Source organism: Vombatus ursinus, unplaced genomic scaffold (assembly GCF_900497805.2).
Source record: "Vombatus ursinus unplaced genomic scaffold, bare-nosed wombat genome assembly UNPS02014830.1, whole genome shotgun sequence".
NCBI classification, from domain to species: Eukaryota; Metazoa; Chordata; class Mammalia; order Diprotodontia; family Vombatidae; genus Vombatus; species Vombatus ursinus.
This window is the reverse complement of record NW_020954608.1, coordinates 9880893-9903150: the sequence shown is the minus strand read 5'-3', so window position 1 is coordinate 9903150 and position 22258 is coordinate 9880893. Positions and strand designations below refer to the sequence as shown.

General features: G+C 38.4%; 1 protein-coding gene across 3 annotated transcripts in view; it reads left to right on the top strand.

Annotated features, from left to right (window-relative positions):
• The window catches only part of PIK3CG (phosphatidylinositol-4,5-bisphosphate 3-kinase catalytic subunit gamma), a 58087-nt gene that overhangs the window by 19446 nt on the left and 16383 nt on the right, over positions 1 to 22258 (top strand). For all 3 annotated transcript variants that reach the window (XM_027838612.1, XM_027838611.1, XM_027838613.1), the window contains 8 exons: positions 1903 to 1968; positions 2392 to 2617; positions 4625 to 4728; positions 8378 to 8524; positions 10233 to 10323; positions 13733 to 13863; positions 15207 to 15318; positions 18976 to 19133. In XM_027838612.1, coding sequence (XP_027694413.1) covers positions 1903 to 1968; positions 2392 to 2617; positions 4625 to 4728; positions 8378 to 8524; positions 10233 to 10323; positions 13733 to 13863; positions 15207 to 15318; positions 18976 to 19133 — 1035 coding nt within the window. The remainder of the gene's footprint in view (positions 1 to 1902; positions 1969 to 2391; positions 2618 to 4624; positions 4729 to 8377; positions 8525 to 10232; positions 10324 to 13732; positions 13864 to 15206; positions 15319 to 18975; positions 19134 to 22258) is intronic.

Genomic DNA, 22258 nt, shown 5'->3' with positions numbered 1-22258 from the left:
TTTTGTCTTCTCCTTCAGAATATGGAATATGTCCATAGTTTATATGTAAGAGTTACAAAATCCCTTTCTCACAACAACCCAGTGAAGTAGTTGTGCTGAGATGCCTGAAACTTTAGAAGAGTCAAGTGACTTGTCCCAGGTCATATAGAATTTATGTTTATGAGCCAAGACTCGAAGTCCTCTCCAGTCTTGTCTTCTCTCTTCCCCTGTTCCTTCTTTCCTTCTTTGTTTCATAATCTTCCACAGAATAACCTTGCTTCTTCCCATAGAAAATGCTACGGACTCAGAGAAGCCCAGAAATAATGAACAAAACACAGAAGACTCACAATAGTCCATAAATAATCAATGTATTTCTCCTCCCTGTCTGGTGAGCTGGAGTCATAACACCAATGTCTGGAAGGTGGACTCACCTTAGAAGGGGAGACATCCTCAGCCCTTTCTCACACACGTGCCCCCCTCTTATCCAATCTATTGCCAAGTCTTGTTGATACTAGTGCCCTTTAAAACTCTATAATGGGGGGCAGCTAGGTGGCGTAGTGGATAGAGCACCAGCCTTGGAGTCAGGGGGACCTGAGTTCAAATCCGGCCTCAGACACTTAACACTTACTAGTTGTGTGACCTTGGGCAAGTCACTTAACCCCATTGCCTAGCCAAAAACAAAAACAAAAACAAAAAAAACTCCATAATGGCAGCTTTCTGAGGCCCCTGTGTCCATGGAGCTTCCAGGTTATTGAGATTATGCAATCTATACAGAAATAACTGTGATACACATCCAGATAGATAGACAGATAATATAGTTGAACAAAGTTGCGTATGAAGTCTAAGGAACAGAAGATCATTACTGACTTTGAGGATCTGAGAAGACTTTGTAGGGGAAGTAGAATTTAACCTGACATTTAAAGGTTGCGTAGGATTCCAGGCATATGCATCAGAATGAGCAAAAACACAGAAAGACAAGACAGCATTGAACTCTGATCTCTTCCCATATCTTTATTAATCTATCAACACACATTTATTGAACACTTTTTTTTGTGCCTGGTAGTTTGCTGGGCACTAAAGATGAAAGTAAAAAAGTGAGGAAGTTCCTTCCCATAGTCTCTGTGAGGGCCTGAGACAGCAGGGAAATAATCAAAATGTTTGAGCTCCTTGCCCATGCTCCCTGGACCCGCCTCTGGCCACACAGTGTTCACATGCATACCCCACATCCCCAAGGAGGAAGTGGATTAAGAGTAGACAGAGAATGTCTTGAAATAAGTTGAAAGCACAGCAGGAGCAGACAGTTGAGCTTTCCTCTTGCCTGAAGGTGAAGTCCACGAGCTTAGCTTTTTGGTGGGCCTTACAGACAACGGGTTGGTAGTACCTACTCCTTTACCTGCCTGGAGTAGAGAACAGGGACAGATAGACTTCAGAGGGAAAAAACCTGAGAGGTACAGCACCCTTTCCCCCAAGTGTGTAATTCTCACACTTGTGGGACAGTCAGGCACTAGACTTGGGGAAGGGGTCACCCTGAGCATCCATAGTAGGCAGTATCTTCCCAGTTCCAACCTCCCACCTCACCTTTCTGTTCCTCTTGCAAAGCAGAGGCCTACATGAAAGGCAGCAGTGAGCCCAGTTCTGCCTTCCTCACTCAGTCACCTGGAATCCTACAGCCCCAATTGGAACAAATTGTAGTGACCCTAGAAGAAAAAGGAAAATGACCACTTTTGGTACTTCTGGGAATATTAGCACTTGCTGGAGATGCATGATGAAGTCTTTGCTGTTTGTCCTGGCTTGTGGAAGCCCAGGCCTCCTTTCGGTTTTCAGTCACCCCTTAACAAGAGGTGAAGGAATCTCTATATTTGAGCACATTGACACATGTCTTTATATATCCTGCATAAATGCACAAATGTGTTTTATCTTTAGGCTGTGAAATTTGAACCGTACCATGACAGTGCTCTTGCCAGATTTCTGCTGAAACGTGGTTTGAGAGTAAGTATTCTTGTTTTGATAACAGCAGGGACTTTTTAAAGAGACTGGCTTTCCTTTAACTAAGGCAGCAGCACGGGGTAGTATGCTATCACTTTAGATTTTAAAACCAGCTTTCTTTTAACCAAGGCAGCATGGTCTAGTATATTACTATTTTAGCAGTATCTACTACAGCCTTCCTTGAAGCTAGAGATACCTGTGTACAGGTCACACAGACTAGTTTGTGGCCATGGGCAAATCATTCCCCCTCAGTGCTGTTAGACTATAAATTGCAGAGAATATGATGACCTACATTGGTAGAGGGAATTTCATCACCAGGGAGTTCCTTATACAGATGACATCCTAATCCTTATCTCTTTCATTTACTGACAGACCCCAAATGTCATTCACATTAACTGTCTTCAACAATTTTTCCCCCACTCTCAGAACAAAAGAATTGGTCACTTCTTGTTTTGGTTTCTAAGAAGTGAAATTGCTCAGTCCAGGCACTACCAGCAACGGTTTGCAGTGATCCTCGAAGCCTATTTGAGGGGCTGCGGCATGGCCATGTTAGAGGATTTCACGAAACAGGTTCAAGTAATCAGGATGCTACAAAAAGTCACTATTGATATTAAGTCACTGTCTGCTGAAAAGTATGATGTCACTTCCCAAGGTACAGTTTCTACACTTTCATGTCTCTTCTTAGGTATCCCAAGATGTCTCCTCTGTCACCTCCCTCATTCTGAAAAGTACAGCTCTTCATCCTAACACAGCTAAGAGAAAAAAAAAGTATTTTCCAAATTCTATCTGCATAGAAGCGGGGAGAGAAAAAGCAAAATTATTTCAAATTTTTGAGTTAAGATAATGTCTATGAAATGGCTTTCAAAAATGTTCTACAAACATAATAATTAAAACATAATCCTTAAAAGAGCAACTGCAGGTAGGCAAAGTGGACTCACATTATTTCTTAATTTTTCACATTTCTCTTCCTATACTGAAACAGGTATTTATTTTACTTTCCCCACACTCCGATTTTCAGTCTTTTTTTTTTAAATAAAAGTTTGAGAATTTTTCTTGGTCTTCAGTTTCATACACTAGTTCTATGTATTCAGAACTTCCAGATTCATTCTTTGATTTTTGCTGAATGTATTTGTAATAGTCTCTCCTCCCCAAAAGAAGAAAAGGTACCCACCCTTACTCTCATTCTTATTTTTGTCAAAAATTGTTTAATGGCTGGGGAGCATCAATCCAATTTACAACGACTTCTCATCTAGCTGATCTTCAGGTATTGACTTTGGATTGATTTATTTAAGTGTTAAAAGCAAACAAAAACAACTCTTCAGCAATTTGAAGTTATTCCATATTCTCTAACCCCAACCCCCACCTACCACAATTTCCTCTTTTTTAAAGTGTTTATAGCACCCGTCCAAGTTTGCATTTGATATAGTCCTATCTGTTTTCCTATCAGTTCTTACTCCCCCCCAATACCTCATCCCCTACTTTCCGCCCACTCCCACCTCTCAACCACAAAGCAGAAAAAAAAAGCTGCAGTAGTTACCTTTAGCCTTCTTCCTTCACTGTGATTTAATCTGTATGTGGACGTTTGTGGCTAGAAGCATGGGGTTTAGTAGAGAGCTGGCTTTGGAGCCATGAAGACCTGGGTTCAAGCTCCATCTCTGGCACATTCTAGCTGTGCAACCCTGGGTGATTCTTAGTGCAGCACCCTACCTCTGAATGCCTTAGAAAATAATTCTTAAAAACTATGTATTTCAGGGGCAGCTAGGTGGCACAGTGGATAGAGCACCTGCCCTGGATTCAGGTGGACCTGAGTTCAAATTCAGCCTCAGACCGTAATACTTACTAGCTGTGTGACCCTAAGCAAGTCACTTAACCCAACTGCCTAACCAAAAAGAAAAAAAGAAATAAAAGAAAAACTATACATTTCAGAGAAGGTGCCAACATAAATGGGTAGAGAGAATTTCCTTTTCATCTGGGAGTTCCCTATACCAATGAAATGTGGTATAGAGCTATTAAAATGTGAGTTCCTTGAGGGTAGAGACCATATTTTTGTCTTTCTTTGCATTCACAGTGTTCAATATGGTGCCTGGCACAGCATAAGACCTTAATAAATACTTGTTGACTTGATTTGTTGAAATTGCAGGTTCAGTCCTTTATCCCTATAGATCTATGCATGTGCTTACCTGGATGTGTACTCTGACTATAAAAATATTTTGTACTTCCCCCTACCCTTACCTAAAGAGCAAATTCCTGCAATCCTTTTACTTTCTCTTCTCCTTTGTGTCCTTCAAGATCAGAAAAGATCTCTTTTTTTTCTATTTTTCAGTCGTGCTCCCACCACCTTGTATTTCTGAAGTTGACTTTTCTGAACCAAAGTATATTACTTTACATTTATCCCTATTGAATTTCGTATTAATAGATTAATCCCAGTGCTCTAGGCAGTCCACATGTTTTTGGATCCCTTTATTTCTGAGTGTATTAGATATCCATCATCCATCCTTCCCAGCTTTGAATCATCTAAAAATTCTGATAATCATGTGTTCTTTGCCTTTACCCAAGTCATTGATAAAAGCATACAAAGTAAGCTTAGTAAATTGTTTTATGATATTGAGCGATGGTGATATTGATGAATTCTTGTTGATTTCTAATATGTCAACTGCAGTTATCTCACAACTTAAGCAAAAGCTTGAAAATCTTCAGAATTCTAATCTTCCAAAAAGCTTTAGAGTTCCCTACGATCCTGGCCTGAGAGCAGGAACACTTGTGGTAAGTATGGAGTCTTTCATTTTGAAGTTGTCTGTGTTATATCCTGTTAAGGTCCATCAGTTGAGGTGACTAATATGCATCTGTGGAAAGGGATAGAAAGTAGTGAGGGTGTTGACTTCCTTTAATCTATATTTTAATCATTGGCCAATAAGAAGCATTGGTCTCCAGGCATACTATGGAGGTAGAATCATGTAACAGTTTTTTACATACATACAATTTAAAAATGTATGCAAGATTACAATCCTCCAGGGAAGGCTTACTCTAGAGTGTAATTCTGACATGTAAGTGACCTTGGGTTCTTAAAGGCCAGGTCAGTAGAATGCAAGGAACTCCAACCAATTTGGGAAGGCTTGGGGAAAAACAGATCTACCTAGACTGTGTCTACCACCTGAGGACCAACCTAGCTAAAGATGCAGAGGCTTATCCCCAGAAAGTTGGCCACTGGCTGATACATTCTTTTAGCCACAGAAACTCATGAAGACCTCCTGAGAGAGCAGAAGCATAGAGATATAATTGGAAGGGGAAGTACCCACACTGATGAAATCACAAATCCTTGAAGGACCATTTATAGTAATAGAGCATAACTGTGGCTATAAAAACTACACTCTCAGTTTTCCATTTTGAGAGAATGATGATGATGTTAAACAGGTCCTGTGCTCTTCAGCAAGCATGAGTAGATGGTGAAGATAACTGGGCTGTCTTTCAGAAGGTCTGGATTTAAATTTCAGCTTCTCTACTTAATAGCTGTGTGATGATAGAAGTTGCTTAATCCCTTTGAGCCCATCTCATCTGTCAAATGGGTATAATAAATCTTGTGTTAACTATCTGGTATGGTTTTCCTGAAGAACATAGGGTTTGAGTACTTCAAGAGACTAAACTAATTATTTAGTCCTACTGCCTCCCTTCATAGATAAGAATACATACCCTACCCTGAGTCTTCTCTTCTCCAGGCTAAGCATCCCCATTCTCCTCTACCAGTCTGAAAACATGCCATATGAACATGACATGGGCTTGAGCTCCTTCCTCATCCTAGTTACTCTTCTCCTGACACTCTTCAATTTATCACAGTTCTTAAGAAACTGGTATGCCCAGAGCTGAGCATAATATTCCAAATATGTTCTCACCATAGCAGACGTTCTCCTTATTCCTAGAAACCATGCCTCTCTCAATGCAGCCCAAGATCATGTTGGCTTTTTTGTATGCTGGAACTCACTGCTGACATAATTGAACTTGTAGTCCACTAAAACCCCCAGGTCATTTCCAGACAAATGACTATCTAAGCCTGTCTCATCTATCTTGGACCTGTGATGCTGATTTTCAAAACTGTGTAAGACTTTACATTTATACCCACTACTGAATTGCATCTTAATAGATTCACCCCAGTGCTCTAGCCTGTCAAGATCTTGGTGGGTCTTGAGTCTATTACCCAGGAATCCCTAGCTTTTAGTCCTCTGCAGATTTGATAATCATTCTATCTATGCCTTTATCCAAGTTGTTGATAGAAATGTTAAATATCATCAAGCCAAACACAAAAATATTTATTTTGTTGTTGTTATGTTTACTAGAAGCAATAATAATTAATAATAATTTAACCCTTATTAAAAATCAGACAACCTCAGTCACAACATTAGGTAGCCATTTGAATGCCAGAAGGAGAATATACGAAGTCATAACTAACTGAGGAATTCTTTGCAGAGGAAGCAGGGATTATGTGGAGGGCATCTAACTGTGACAGATAAGTTATGTGGTCAGGAATATGTCAGGAATAAGGAGCTGCTTTTCCATCGACAAATGTATATTCTAAGGGGCTTGTTTTCATGCTGGAGTAGACTCTCCATGAATATGGCAGTTTTGTGTCTGTGTCCTTTCTGAGCCATAGGCTTGCAAAGTGAAGAACTCCCCTCTTGCACCCATAGAGGTGGGAAGCCAAGAGACTCTTGAAGACCCTCTGTGGAATCTATAAGAATCCCAATCATCTCCTTCAGCCTCTAGCAGAAAGACCTTAGGATCCCTTGGAAACTTACAGCCAGATATTGAGACAAAATATCAGTGGAAAAAAGTGTTGGACGCTAAGTATCATCAGTGTAAAGATGGCAGATAAAGAATGCAGTAGCAGCATGTGAGATCCTTTAGGAAGTGTGAATCAAGAACAAAAGCACCTGGCCTAGTCCAGAGCCCTAAAGAAAGTCCTCAACTTACTGGGGGGAGGAGAAAAAAGACATTTTAAGAAAAGAAAAAAATAGAGTGGAAAAATCATTAGAGAGACTGGAAGTAAACATTTCATTTTTTAATTTCATCATATTATTTCACAAACAGTCATATTTTTTCCACTTTGTGCTAATATACCAAGGTAATTAGGGCACAATAAAAATCATATAGTCAAATTCAGTGTATGATGAGTTATGAGTGTAGATAAATGATTTGAAGAAGATAAGATGAGAGTGGAAATTGGATAAGTGCATACTTTTCCCTTTTATGCAAGAAATATGAAATTAAGGGTCTACCAAAGTGGTTTTGTTTAGTGCTTGAAAACAATTTGATTGTTGAAGGGGACTTCATTATTCGTTTGCAAAATAAGTGCCCCTTCATTTCGATTGCTAATGGAAAAGAAAATCTCAGGCCAGTGTCCCTACTAATTATCACAAATTCTGAATGCTTAGTCCAAATTAATGAGATTTAACTATAAAACTTTAATGTTAAGAAGGTCGAGTTTCTCTTGACTTACCTGTTTGCTGTCCTTGTTAATCTGTTATAAAGGCAGTGTGGTGTAATAGAACGAATCTACTGAAATCTAGAGAGACCTGCATTTGAATCCTATTAGCTGTATGAGCAAGGACAAATACTTAAGCAAGCAAGTAACAAGTGTTTATTAAGTACTCATTATGTGCCAGGGATCGAGCTAAGCAAAAACAGTCCCTGCCCTCAAGGAGCTTACATTCTTTTATGGATGACACCAAGCACATAAATAGCTACTTACAAAACCGATGGAAGAGAAAGATGGAAAGACAGTATTAGCTTAGGACACCAGGAAAGGAAAGTCTGATGTTTGAGCTGAGTCTTAAAGAGAAGTAAGGATATCAAGCTATGAGCCTCAGCTTCTTCATATGTAAAATGAGAAAAATATCTGTAGTATCTAGATTACAGGGTCATTGTGAAGATCTAATGATCAGCTGGGTGGTACAGTGGGTAGAGCACTGAGTCTGGAGTCAGAAACACCTGAGTTCAAATCTGGATTCAGACGTTTATTAGCTATGTGACCTTGAGCAAGTCAAATCCTCTTTTTGTCTCAGTTTCTTCAACTGTAAAATGGGCCCCTACCTCCCAGGGCTGTTGTGAGAATCAAATGAGATAGTGCTTATCATAGTGTCTGACACATAGCAGGTTCTTAATAAATGTTTGTTTCCTTCTTGCTTACCTATGTAAAACTTAAAAGTACTATTTAGATATTAGTTATTTCTATCTCTTCTCAAATGCAGTCTTTTCTTCAAAAGTTCTATTTGAAAGTGACCAAAAACCTACAAATGTAGCATGGATGTTTATAGAGATTGTCTTTAAAAAGAAAAAAAAAAGGTATAGGGAGACCACACATTGTGTCTATATTTCATGTGTCCATTCTGTGTATAGAAAACATATGAACTCTTCCTTACAGATTGAAAAGTGTAAAGTAATGGCATCCAAGAAGAAGCCCTTATGGCTTGAATTTAAATGTGCTGATCCCACAGCCCTGTCCAATGAAACCATAGGAATTATCTTCAAACACGGAGATGATTTGCGTCAAGACATGCTTATTTTACAAGTAAGCTAATATTTAGATTGTTAATCTTTTGTTTTGTTATTTTACATTTATTGTTGGGGGGAAGGCTCTAAGATTAGCAGAGTTAAAGTACAGACCATGACTCAGTAATTGAGTATTGGTGAGTTTTTACATTGGTATTGCCTTGTGAACTATGCCATGAGGACCATAACTTTCTCAGGATGCAGTTCAGTAAGGGACTTATTTTTATTCATACTAGAGGTTCGTTCTCAACTAGGATTCCTGAATAATGAATCATATCAACTTCTCCACACCCCTGTACCAATTCACCTAGTTCTCAAAGCATGGAGATATAGTTTAAACACACATGCATCACTCTTAACGCCCACCCTCAACCATATAGCTACTCCACATTCTTCTGTGTTCATGTACATGTACACCTACAGTTTCTCCCCCACTATTGATATTTCTCTTTTTACACACACACACACACACACACGTAGAGTAGGGGTAGAAATGAGAAGCTTTTAAAAAGTCAGTGGGCTGATAAATGAACGAGAGAAAATGGGCAAGTAGAGACATAGGTTAGAGATGATTAAGGAGGCAGGTGAAAGAGGAAAGGGAAGAATAATAAGGAAGATAATTAGTCAGTGAAGTGGTCACAAGATGTTATTTATTTTTGAAGGATATTGTGAGAATTGTCCTAAATGTTTCTGTTTAAATGAACATTCCCCTCAAACTTTTGAAGATTTATTAAATCTAAAAAAATAGAACCTTTTGAACCCTTTGAAGAGTGATAGAAAACACATAGTTATTATTACTCCAGTTGCTTTTTAAAATTAAGATTAAAAATGAATGAAGTATACATTTATCCAATGTATGCTATTGGTATACAGCTTAGTAAATTGGAGAGGGAGAGAGTCTCAAAGACAAGAAGGCCTGGTTTCAAGTCCTACCTCTGGTTCATAGTACAGCAAATCACCTAACCTCTCAGTGCCTAAACAACCCTCTAAAAGTATAAATTGCCAATCTACATTGGTAGAGAGGGTTTCCTCAGTGAATAGTTCTACAGACCAGAAGTTCTCAAAATGCAGTCCTGGAATTCTAGGGGTTCACAAAATCCTTTCAGGGATCTCAAGTGGTTAAAACTATTTTCATAATAATATTAAAATGTTTTAATTTCTAATACTATAAATATTGATAGATATAACTCACATAAACAAAGCTTCTTCGGGGGAATCCTCAATAATGTTTTAAGAGTGTAAAGGAGTCCTAAGACCAAGAAGTCTAAGAACCACTGCCCTAGACCAAAAAAAGTCATGGGTCCCAATAACAACGAAAGACTGTTGCTGTCTTTGGTTATCCATAGTGCTAGTGTCTTACTCTTTACAATTAAATAGCAATCATTGTTTGTTTGTTTTTAACAGTGTTGTTAACACTTCCTAAGGATTAGACAGAACTAGGAGAGGATATTTTACATGGATAAAAGATGAATAAGTTCCAGGACTTTCAAAAATAATATACAGGACTTCAGCCAGCCTCTTCCCCAAGGCCTATTTCAGGTTATCTACCAAATATATTCTTAGTGGTGAATAATTTAGAAAGATTTGACCATAAATACAATGCAGCAGTTTACCATGTTTTTCCTGTCATACATCAAGTTTAATAATGTGATTTTTTTTAAAAAAAGGGAAAGGCAAACAACACAAATAAGCGTATATTGTATAACACATTGTGTTTTCATGTCTAGATTCTTCGAATTATGGGATCTATTTGGGAAGCAGAGTCTTTGGACTTGTGCCTACAGCCATATGGTTGCATTTCAACTGGAGACAAAATAGGTATGCAGAGCCTTCAGGAGCTAAACCCACCATTCAGCTTGTGGGGAATGTTATGGCATTTTCCAAATTGTGGCAAAGAAATTTAATAATGGGGCTGGGGGAATGGGGTAAGATAATATTTATTCATGAGACCAGGAAGAAAATGTAAGATGGTTAATTGATATAACTTCATTTGATATGGATGTATTGACCATGTTTGAAGAAAAAAATGAAATGTTCCAAAACCTTGTGACCCTACATGGAGGTAATTTAGTAAAATTTTCCTCCTCTTTTTTTAACTGCACCCCACCCAAACTTCTACTCAGCTTCTACGGCAAATTAAAATTTTCTCTCTTTAAAAACACCAGAAAAGATTTGCCACTTATTTCAGTTATCTCAAGTTCAGGTTATCAGAGCTATTACTCACTCTGCTTTTATGTGCTTTTGGAGGCACTTTAAAAAACCTTTTTAGGTTCAATACAATGTATTTTTATTCCAGCTTCATAGTCACCCCATTTAGTCCATGTAGTAATGGCAGTGACCAACTAACCTTTATTATGTACCTGCTGTTGAAAGAGTTTTGAAGAGGAGGCAGCTGCACACAGTGCTCATCACTACTGGGGTAGTAAATAACCCATTGCTTCTAAGGCAGCCAAGAAGCTGGTAATAGGTGGAAAAAGCAATTTTGGAAGCCTGCCTCTTGGGTATTTGCAATACATAGTATAGAGGTTAATGCAAGCCAGGCAGCCAGGATGTTGTCCGTGGGTCATAAGTCAGATCCCGGAGGTAGTAGACTAAGATGCAGATAACTGAGAAGCCAGAGAGTGCATCTGGAGCCTTGGAGTATGGATCCCTGGTGAGTTTGGAAATATGGAGAGAAATTTGGGGCAAAGTCATGGCTAAACTGGTGCTATGAGTCCTGAAATTGAATGTGTGACAAAACCCAGTGCCAGTACCCATGGAGCTCAGGAGGAGGCTGTGATGACAGAACGCTGACAAATCAGGTGAAACCTTATTGATTATAGGGTCATAAATTTAGAGCTAGAAGAGACCTTAGAAGCCAATGAGTCCAATCCACCCCTTTAGGTTTACAAATGAGGAAAGTGAGGCCTAGAGAGTTTAAGTAACTTGCCCAGTGTCACAGAGCTAGTAAATATCTGTTGGAGGGTTTGAACCTACGGCTTCCTGACCCCAAGTCTCGCATGCTATCTACCTATGCCACACTGGCTCCTCATGGCAGGAGAAGATTGCAATGTTTCTGAGAGCTCTGGCGAGGCGTAGGCGTGTTCTAAAATGGAACATGAGAAAGTTTGTGAAGAAAATATCAACTCTTTTTAGAGCACTGTGCTAAGTGAGGGAGCAGAGATGGTACAGGATACTGCAAAGTCCCGATGAGTGGTGGGTCTTGCCCTCGTGGAGCTTACACTCTGCATGAGAATATGACACTCATATGCAATACATAGTAAGTGTATAAGGAAAACAAAAGCAAAGTGTATGTGAAATCTAAGGGCTTGGAGGTGGGGGAAGAAGAATTGTACTACATAGGAGAAAAACAGAGAAGGCTTCCTAGAGGGGGAGATGACATTTAAGTCAAGCTTTAAAGCATAGTTAGGAATTCAGCAGGAGCAGCATGAACAAAGGCAAACAGAAGCCCAGGTCCAGGGAAGCCTGAGGTGGGCACAGAGGATAAGGAGCCACCTTGGTGGAAAAGAGATTATGTGAGAAGGAATAGTATAAAATAAGTTTGGAAAAGTAGAATCATACCAGATTGTGAAGGAGAGGGTGAAATGACCAAATCTACGCATGAAGAGCATAAATCTGTCAGCAGCATGAAGGATGGTTTAGAGAGGAGACAACCTAGGAGCAACAAGCCTTGTTTGGATGCTAGTGCACTAGTCCAAGTAGGTGGCATCAAAACTCTCTACTAGAGCTGCAGCAGTGGGAATACAGAGGAAGGGGTGGACAACAACACCAATAATAAATAATGATAAGAAGAAGAACCAACACTTTCATGGGGCTTTAAGTTTCACTATATTCATAGTTTCATTTGAGCCTCAGAATAACTCTGCAAAGTAGGTATTATTTATATCCATTTTATACATGAGGAAACTGAGACTCAGAGAGATGAAGTGACACTGACAGAGATAGGAAGCATCAGAGGGGGATCTGACGGAAGCACTCGACCCATTTGCCCATTTTACAATGGTGGAATTGACAAAGGTTGAATTAACAAGATTTTCTAAGTGACAGGATATGAGAGATGAGGGAGAGGGAAGAGTCAAAGGCATTACCAAGGTTTTGAACATGGCATATCGGGGAAGTGATGATGTCTCTGACTGAAATAGTGGAATCAGAAAGAAGAACAGTTTTATCAGAAGTGAAGCTGGTTTGGAACCTAAGTATGAATCCTGGTGAACCCTCAAGGTAAAGTCCTATAAGCAGATGGAGGGTTAGGAGCCTGGAAAACCTGGAAAAGTCATTCCACGTTCAAAGAGGTTTAAAAGGTGTCTCAATAGAGATGAGCTAATATTTGAAGCCATGGGAGTGAAGGAGATGGCTGAGAAAAGAGGATGGACTAAGAAGTCTTGGGTTTCTGATTTGAAAATAGTGCAAAGTGATCTTCCCTTTGACTGTGTAATTTTAAATAAAGGAGAAGGAAAATGTCCGTTGGCCTAAAGAGGAAGGATGTTCTCACCATGCCAGGAGAGATGAATTTTACTTCTCTCCATTCACAAATAGAACGTTATACTCAATGTATACTTTTCATTCAGAGATCTTGTAACAAAGTCCTTCACAACTTCCTTCCTATTCTCGTAAAAAAAAAAAAAAAGGAAAGAAAAGAAAACCACAAAACACTGTGAACCTAATGACTTGGCAAATAACCCTGCGGCAAAGTATCATTGATATGGTGCACTGGACTTGACGTTGGACGACTGAGTTTGCATCTTGGTTCTGGCGTTTACCAGTTGTGTGACTCGACAAATCACTTAACCTTTCTGAGTCCCACTTTCCACCTTTATAAAATGAAAACAATATTTGCGCAGCTTACCTCTTCAGGTAGTTGTAAGGATCAAGAGTATGGAAATAAGTATTTATTGAACATCTACTCTATGTGATACTCTGTGTTAAGCCCTTTACAAATATCTCATTTGATCCTCAAAACAACCCTGGCAAGTAGGTACTATTACTATCCTCATTTTGCAGAGGAGAAACTGAGGCAAACAGGTTGATTGACTTACTCAGGGTCATATAGCTATTGTGTCGGAGTTTAAACTCAGATGTTCCTGACTCCAGGTCTGGTCCTCTATCCACTGTATCCCCTAGCTGCCTCTAAAAGAGATAATAGAAATGGAATTAGTGTGTAACCTTAAAAATGACACATAAACCCAAGTCATGATTGTTCTTCTCAAACTGAGTTCCTATCGCATAGGAATGATTGAAATTGTGAAGGATGCTACAACCATTGCCAAAATTCAGCAGAGCACAGTGGGTAACACTGGAGCGTTTAAGGATGAAGTGCTAAATCATTGGCTTAAAGAAAAATGCCCAATTGAAGAAAAGGTGAGCTAATTTCTCTTTCCTCACTCTAAGGATCCCTCAGACAGATGCTGTTTATAGAGCAATGTCACTTTTTCAAAGCGGTCTGTAAGCATCACGTTACCCAGCACCTCTGAGATAAGTTACAGATGTGGTTGATCGTTGCAGATCTATATACATTGTGACCCAGCAGCTCTGAATAAAAGACAGGCAGTGAGCTCAAGACTTCAAGCTTTTTAGCAGTTGCCTCTCCTTTGACTACCAGACCATGCTTTGTATAAAATTAGACCATGCAAAACATTTGGTTAACCATTTTGTGTGTGTGTGTGTGTGTGTGTAACTTTTGCCGTCCACCAGAAATATTCATTGATATATGTAAATTATGTTCTACTTAACAAAGTACCACATATTCTATAAGGTGATTTATAATTTACAATAATTATAATAGGATAATCTAATCTAAACAATAAATTATGGATTCCGAAAATGTCAGTTCCAGCATGCTTTTGAAATGCATATGCTGAGTCCTTTGCAAGCTGTGTAGTAAGGTTGTTTGGCTGTCATTTAAAGTTCTGCTTCTCGGGATTAGTGAGCCTCATTTGCATGGTTACTAGTCCTTTGTTGGGGGGAAGGGAGGGAATGTAATTAGTGACATTTAATAGTCCTATTATACATGATGGCTTTGTGAAGGTTCACATCCCATTAGTGATCAAGAGCAAAGGAAGGGTTATAAACAGCGTAGGAGAAAATTACTTTGGATTCCTCTTGAGGGTTGGGCATTGATGCATGATGAGGTAGTGAACCCTTTTGATTTAATTAATACTGCCTTTGACATTTGTTCCTCAATCAAGTCATAAAGATTCCTTGTACAGTAGTCAAAAACCTACCAACCTCTGACCTACCTTTCTCAACTTATTACACATTTGTTGTTGTTCAGTTGTTTTAGTCATATCCAATTCTTTGTGACCCCATTTGGGTTGTTTTTTTTTTTTTTTTTGGAGAAAGGTACTGGATTGGTTTGCCATTTCCTCCTCCAGCTCATTTTACAGACAAGGAAACTGAGACAAACAGAGTTAAGTGATTTGCCCACGGTTATACAGCTAGTAAGTGTCTAAGCCAGATTTGAACTCACGAAGATGAGTCATCCTGATTTCAGGCCAGCACTTTATCCACTGCACCACCTAGCTATCCCAGAGTGAAAGTCAGTTATAACTAGTATCTATAGTTGAAATGAAAACCTTACAATTTGCTCTTTGAATGCAGTTTCTAGAACAGGACTTTTAGGGCATCAACCTTTATTAGATAGAATCTGCTACTTGGGGTGGGGAGGGATATCAAATAACCTTTGGGTACCTTTGTATTAATAGTTCCAGGCAGCAGTGGAGAAATTTGTGTATTCATGTGCCGGCTACTGTGTGGCAACCTTTGTTCTTGGTATAGGAGACAGACACAATGACAACATTATGATCACGGAGACAGGTGAGTTCATTCCTACTCTGTTAATTTTTAAATGAAGTTAAGATGGATTAGAGTTTATGGGTATGAGCATTCTATCTTTTCCGATCTCCAACCCAAACTTGCATCTTAGTGTACTTGCCAAAATATCATGCTATGTGAAATACAAAAAGTTCTCATACCTCAAAAACTTGCACATATACATGTGTATGTATGTGTGTGCAAGTGTTTATATGTGCATTATAGAGCTTGTATATATAGCAATCTGACCATTCAGAGTTAGGTATGCCATAAGCAAAAGACTAAATGATCAAAACCCAAATTCAGACTTTAAGCCCCCACCAGTTTGCTTTACCTTAAGCTAAGGAGAGTTAACAAAATTACGCAATTCTTTTTCTTCTCTTTGCCTTTTAAAGTCAACAAAGTTTATGTTCTCAAAGCCTAATAGTCTCATAGCTATTTGTGTAAGAACCTTGAAGGCAGGAACTAAATTCATTTTTGTTGTTGTAGTCTCAGCACCCAGGACAGTGCCTGGAACTTAAACGCTTGCTAATTTTTGTGTGTGTGTGCTTTCTACATCCCCTGCTCCATACATTGAGCTCTGCATCACATCTATCTTTGCATGACTAGTGTCTAGAATGGGACCTTACACATAGTGTTTCATGGAATAAAAACCACACTCTTTGTTTAGAAGGCAAGATTGCTCAAAGATTTTATTAAAACAACTTGACTGAATTGGGTGAAAATCACTTCTTTAAGGAGTAGTTCTTTAAGGCCTAAAGTGTCCTACCTATATCAGTGAGCAATGAGAGGAAAGTTACCTACAAAGAGACATAGTATTTGTTCAGTCCAGACTTTACCAGGATGTCTAAATTGAAGCATACTACAAATGAAAAAATGCAAGAAATTACTGAGGCAAAAGTATGAGCTTAAGGGTTATCTGTTAGTCATTTTTATTAGGCAGGCTTCAACAGATGAACATCATCTTCTGGGACATGGGTAGAACTTGAGGTTACAGAAGGGATGGGGTAAGAGGTGATTGGAATATCTGCTTCCTTATTTCAAGCCTCATGAAAATGACCGTTTTCAAAATGAAAGTATTCAAGCTAAGCTGTCTTCTATAATAGGCACTTACTTTTAAGGGATTAAATTAAAGGTACGTTTTTCTGGGTTCATTCTATATGCTCCAAGTAGAAGGTCCAAGACTTTAAATTATCAGCACCTGTGAGGCAACTTGAATGAATTTTTGGACCAGCATTCTATTAGCTTAGTTTAGAACTGACAAATCATAGATCAAACCATAGTTCTTTACAGTCCACATAGCATTCCCATACCATAGAACCATAAGATGAAGAGATCCACCTAAGTCCCCTCCAGAGCCTGAATCTGGGAAAATCAGCCAAAAAACACTCTTTATATTACCCCTTCCAAAATTACCACAAATACAGTTAGCAAAATATGTCAAATGCTATTAAGAATGTTTGTATTCAAATAAAATTCCAACAGAAGGGATAACTGCAGACAAAGCAGTATTTACCGTCTGCCTTGGAACCAGGAACCTGATTTGTACAACGTACCCATTTGTTATTGATTGCAAATGTAGGGTAAGCCAAACATTTGCTTTATGTAAAACAATAAAACCAATCAACAAAACCATGTGGGCTTCTGTATGCTACAGTAATAAACTTCCATTTTAATGAGTTTTAGAGGCAATAGCAATTTTTATGTCCAGTCAAACTGGTGAAAATGATACTACTACAAGAAAACACATCTTTTATTTTCAGAAAACTATTAGTTCCATATTTGTCTTTCCTTTTAACTGTACCCCTGCTTTTTAACATAGAAGAGTATGGCTCATCCTCAGTTACTGATCATCTCTCTTTTCTCCAAAAAGTGGAAAGCCATCTGAAAGCACGACTACAGTACCTTGGCCTTAGGCACTTACATAATTTTCACTAAAATGCCCATTTTTTAAGTGAAGACTTTGTACTGTTGCAGTTACAATGAATATAAAATGTATGTTTTCCTGATGATATTTTGAATGGAAAGTCATTATAGCTCATTCTTGCCTGGGCATTAAAAATATTATTGTAATAAAGTTGTTTTATGACTAATCATCAAAAATCTACCCATAAAAATGGGGAGGAATAGAAAAGGAAGAGGAAAAGATTGAAAAGAATGAGGAGGAAGAGAAAGAGAAGAAGCTATCAAAACTAACCAACATATCGCTGAGTTTGTCAGTATATTTAGTGTTTTGTGCCCATAGTTTCATGGCCTTTCCAAGTTAAAGAAGGGAGGTGAATTTTCTCATCTCTTCTTCATAAAAAGTTTGGTTAGTATAACTGCCCAATGTTTGGTTTCATTTTTTTAATATGTAAATTTTTATTAACCTAGAGCATTGGTTTAAGAGATGAGCACATGGTACCATGATGCTTCCCAAAAGAATTGTCCAATCACACATAGAATGTTGTGTAGAGATTCTTAAACCTTTAGGAAGACTATATTTTTCACCACCACAAATTTTCACAGGCAAAATTGATACTTGTCATATCCTCCTCCAAGCTCCATCCTCCCCACCCCCCTTTGATTAGTATTAACAATGAAACCTTCTTCAGGTTTTTTGTGAAATTTTAAAGTACCTTCCAGAGTTGGGTTTAGAGGCAACACCCCAACTATTAATTGATAAACTCAAAACCATTTCTGCAACATATAGAACTTAAAATAGCCTGTGGCTTTATGTAAATTTGGCTACATTAACCAGAGTTCTGATATAAATTGCTAATGATAATTATATGATAAATTAGAAAGCAATAATAGCATTTAGTGGTGACTTAAAAATATTAGAATAATGTCAAAAATACATTTGATTCGTGTTTTACTGTTTATTTCTTCCACATCTTACAAAAAATCATAGAATCCATAACTTCCTTGAAAATTCTCTTCAAGTACCATCTCTCCTGATCCCCCAGTTGCTAATGACTCTACAAATTACTTTGTATATAGAATGTAAGCTCCTCAAGGGCAGGGACAGTTTTTATTTCCCAGTAATTAGCATAGCACCAGGAACATAGATAAATGGTTAAAACATTTATTAAACTGTAAGCGCTGGGAATATAAATAAGCCCAAGCAAGACAATCCCTGCTCTCAAGGAGCTTACATTCAATCGAAAGAAGACAACACTTAAAGGGGACCAGGCAGATAGAGAGGAAAGGGAAGGAGAGAGTCCAGCATTTCCTGGAGTGGAGTCCAAGGTTTTGGAGGAGGAGAGATAAGGATGATAGTCAAAGTGTAGGTAGCATAGTAAATAAGTAAATATGTAATAAATATTTGTTGATTGATTGATTTTGTATTTATTTAATGCATTCATGTTTCTTTCCCCAATAGAAAGTACAGTAAAGGTGTATGCTATGATTTTTTGTAAAAACCTTTGAGGAAAGGGATTGCTTTGTTTCTGTTTTTGTACCCTTGGTGCCTGGCATGTACCAAGTGCTTAATAAATGCTTGTTGAAGTTAATTGAGTTGAAGATGATGAAAATCATGTAAAAAAAAAAGTTTGTCCCTCCTCAGGTAGTTGGCTTTAAGACAGCTTAAGAAACCTTCCAAGAAGTCAACATTAACTCATCAGGCTCTTGCAAGCTAGTTATTCTCCACAGTGATCTTTGATGTTTCTTTCCATTAAGGAAATCTATTTCATATTGACTTTGGTCACATTCTTGGGAACTACAAAAGTTTCCTGGGTATCAACAAAGAAAGAGTTCCATTTGTGCTAACCCCAGACTTCCTCTTCGTGATGGGAACTTCTGGAAAGAAAACAAGCCTGCACTTCCAGAAATTTCAGGTACATGTGTTACTCCTAAATGATAAGCACCCACAAAATCCCTATTCTGATGCTTGATCACCACATGGAGTTTCTCCAGGCTATGAAAGCAAATTTCGAGTTCTGGCTGGTTGGGCTAAACCAGAAAGGCTTAAAGTGTGAGTCCAATAATGGACCATAATATATCACCTTTGTACCAGTCTAGCTAAATGGGAAGATACTCAAAGAGTTCTGGATCATGAGTCAAAGGACGTGAATTTAATTTGCTTCTACCTGCCCATATGGCCTTAGGCAAGCTAATTAAACAGTCTGGGCATCAGTTTTTCATCTGTAAAATGAAAGGTTTGAAGTTCATAGATTGAAATAAAAATGAGAAGGTTCATAAGTTCCCTTCAGTGGTATGTTGGTAAATGTTTAATAACTATCAACCCCCCAAAAATGTACATATGGAACACTATTAAGTTTAATCTGCATACTTTACATTTTCTATGTACCAGGCTCTGTGTGTGCTAAGTATTTTCACAAATATTATCTCATTTGATCCTCATGGCAACCATGGCAGGTAGGTACTATTATTATCCTCATTTTGTTGTTGTTCATCCTTCGTTTTCCGAGAGAACCAATGATATCAAGATGTCTTGACTTGAAAGTGAATTGGATTAAAGTGAGGCAGGGCTGTGCAAAGTCATCAGCTTCACTCTCTCCTCCAAAGTCATCTGAGTCCAGTGGCAAGACATAGGTCAGGATGACTGGCAATGACTCTGGATGCAGTAGGAGACCCTGGCATTTTTAAGCCAAGGTCTTTGCCAGTCTCAGTTTGTCTGAGGCAACACCCATTCAGTGATTAAAGGCTAGGTAAGAATTGAGGCAAAAGATGGGCTAGTTTGACTTTCCAAAAGAATCAATCTGGGAAGGGAAGACCTTCAGAGTTTCAGGCCAGAGCAGAAACAATTGCTATTTACATTCACTCTGCAGAAACTGAGACAGACAGAGCTAAGTGATTTATTTGGGTCACACAGCTACTACGTGTCTGAGGCTGGATTTGAACTCAGGTGTTCCTGACTCCAGGCCCAGTGCTCTATTCAATGTGCCACCAGTTGCCACTACTTAATCCATCCAGTGTTCTATTTCTGACTCTGGTCCTCAATCCTCACCAACTCTGGTAAAAAACATCAGTAATAATTAGTAACATTTACATAATGCTCCAAGGTTTACTGAGCACCTTCCCCACCACGGCCCTATAAGGAAGATAGAATGAGTCATAATTCCATTTGCAGATGAAGAAACTGAGGCTTAAAGATGCTATGTAACATACTCAAGGCCAGACAGCAATAAGGATCAAAATGGAAGCTCAGACCTAGGTCTAATGACTCCAACATCAATATTTTTTCCACTGTAAGAAACCATAGAGGCTGGACATAGTATCTGCTTTTTAAATCCTTTTCAGTTTTGACTATCAAATATCTCCAACTTGGAAATAGAATTTTCACATTAGAAAATTTTAAAATTGTGAATAAACTCAGCAGCCAAAAAGCTATATTTAGAAGTGTGTGTGTGTGTGTGTGTGTGTGTGAGTGTGTTTAAAGTCAAATCTGTTTTACAAAAATTCCAAACTAATGGAGTGTGTGAATTGGGGACTGGTTGCTTACTTTATATTCATCAAAGGTTTCCTTTAAGGAGCCATCTCCTTTGATGCATCTATGATTTTATTTATTTAAAAAATGATTTATATTATATATAAAGATCATACAGTATATACAATATATCTTATAAAAGAGTTAAATAAGATATAAGATTATATATATGTATATATATACATATATACATATATGTATACATATATATATACACATATATATATATATATATAAGATTTTCAGGACCATACCTCTTGTGTGTCAATCCATTTGTGGTCTAGAATAGCATCTCTCAAAGTATGGTCCAACAATTCTAGAAGTCCCCCAAACTCTTTCAGGGGGTCTGTGTGGTCAAAACTAATTTAACATGAAGACATTTTCACTTCTAATATGACAAATATAGCCATAAGTCACAAAAACAAAAACTCTTTGGGGGATCATCAATTATTTTTAAGAATGTAAAGAGACCCTAGAACCAGAAATTTGAAGAACTTCTAGTCCAGGGGTGGGGAACCTGCATGTGGCCACATGTGGACCTCTAGGTCCTCAGTCCAGCCCTTTAACTGGCTCCAAACCTCACAGAACAGATTGTTTAGATTCAATCAAAAGGCCACACTTGAGGACCTAAAGGGCCGTTTGTGGCCTCGAGGCCGCAAGTTTCCCATCCCTGTTCTAGACTAAGCCTTCAGGGAAGTAATGCAGATCTTGCAGGGCCGTATAAATTATAATCTAAGATCACATATTTAGAGCTAGAATGGACCTTAGAAGCCATGTAGTCCAATCCCCTCATTTTATAGGTGAGGAAATTGAGTCCAAAGAAGTTAAGTGACTTACCCAGTGTCACAAGTCAGTAACGTAGGCAGGTCTTTAGTCATCTAATACTCTTCACTGGCATCTTTCTTAAAAAGGAGCTCAGAGGTCATCCAGTTCAATACCTACCCCAATCATGAATCCCATCCACCTTGTTCTGAAGCTTGTCATTTCTTGTTTATTCCTGCTTGTCTTTGGTGTGCCTGATTTTCACTTCAGTGGTTACAAGCCTTGCTTCTCTCAGACTTTAGGGCTGTGGTCAGTGAGACCAAGACCTCCCTGTGGCCAGATGGTCTCAGGGTTGTTTTTTTTTTCCATTTGTACTTCTCTGCATTGTCTCAGTTGGGATCCAGACCTTTACTTGATGACTTTTTCAAAGGTATGGAATTTTTTTGTTGTTGCTTTTTAAGGGGTTTGACATGTTTAAGCCCTGTTTTTCTTCCAAGTTAAAAATCACACATTTTGACAATTTCCTGGAGGGGGGAAAAAGCGGGAAAAAAAGTTGGCTGAAATTCATCTTTTAAGGAAACAAAAACCACTCCATCAGTTCTTTTCTTTTACATAGATGAGATTTATCTAAATGGATTTGTCCAAACACAGCAAAAACACTGACATTTAAAGGAGATAAAAGCAGGGAATCTGGCTCTGTAGTCAGTTCCCTTCATTAATACTCATAGAGTTGTTGAGAGGAAAGCATTT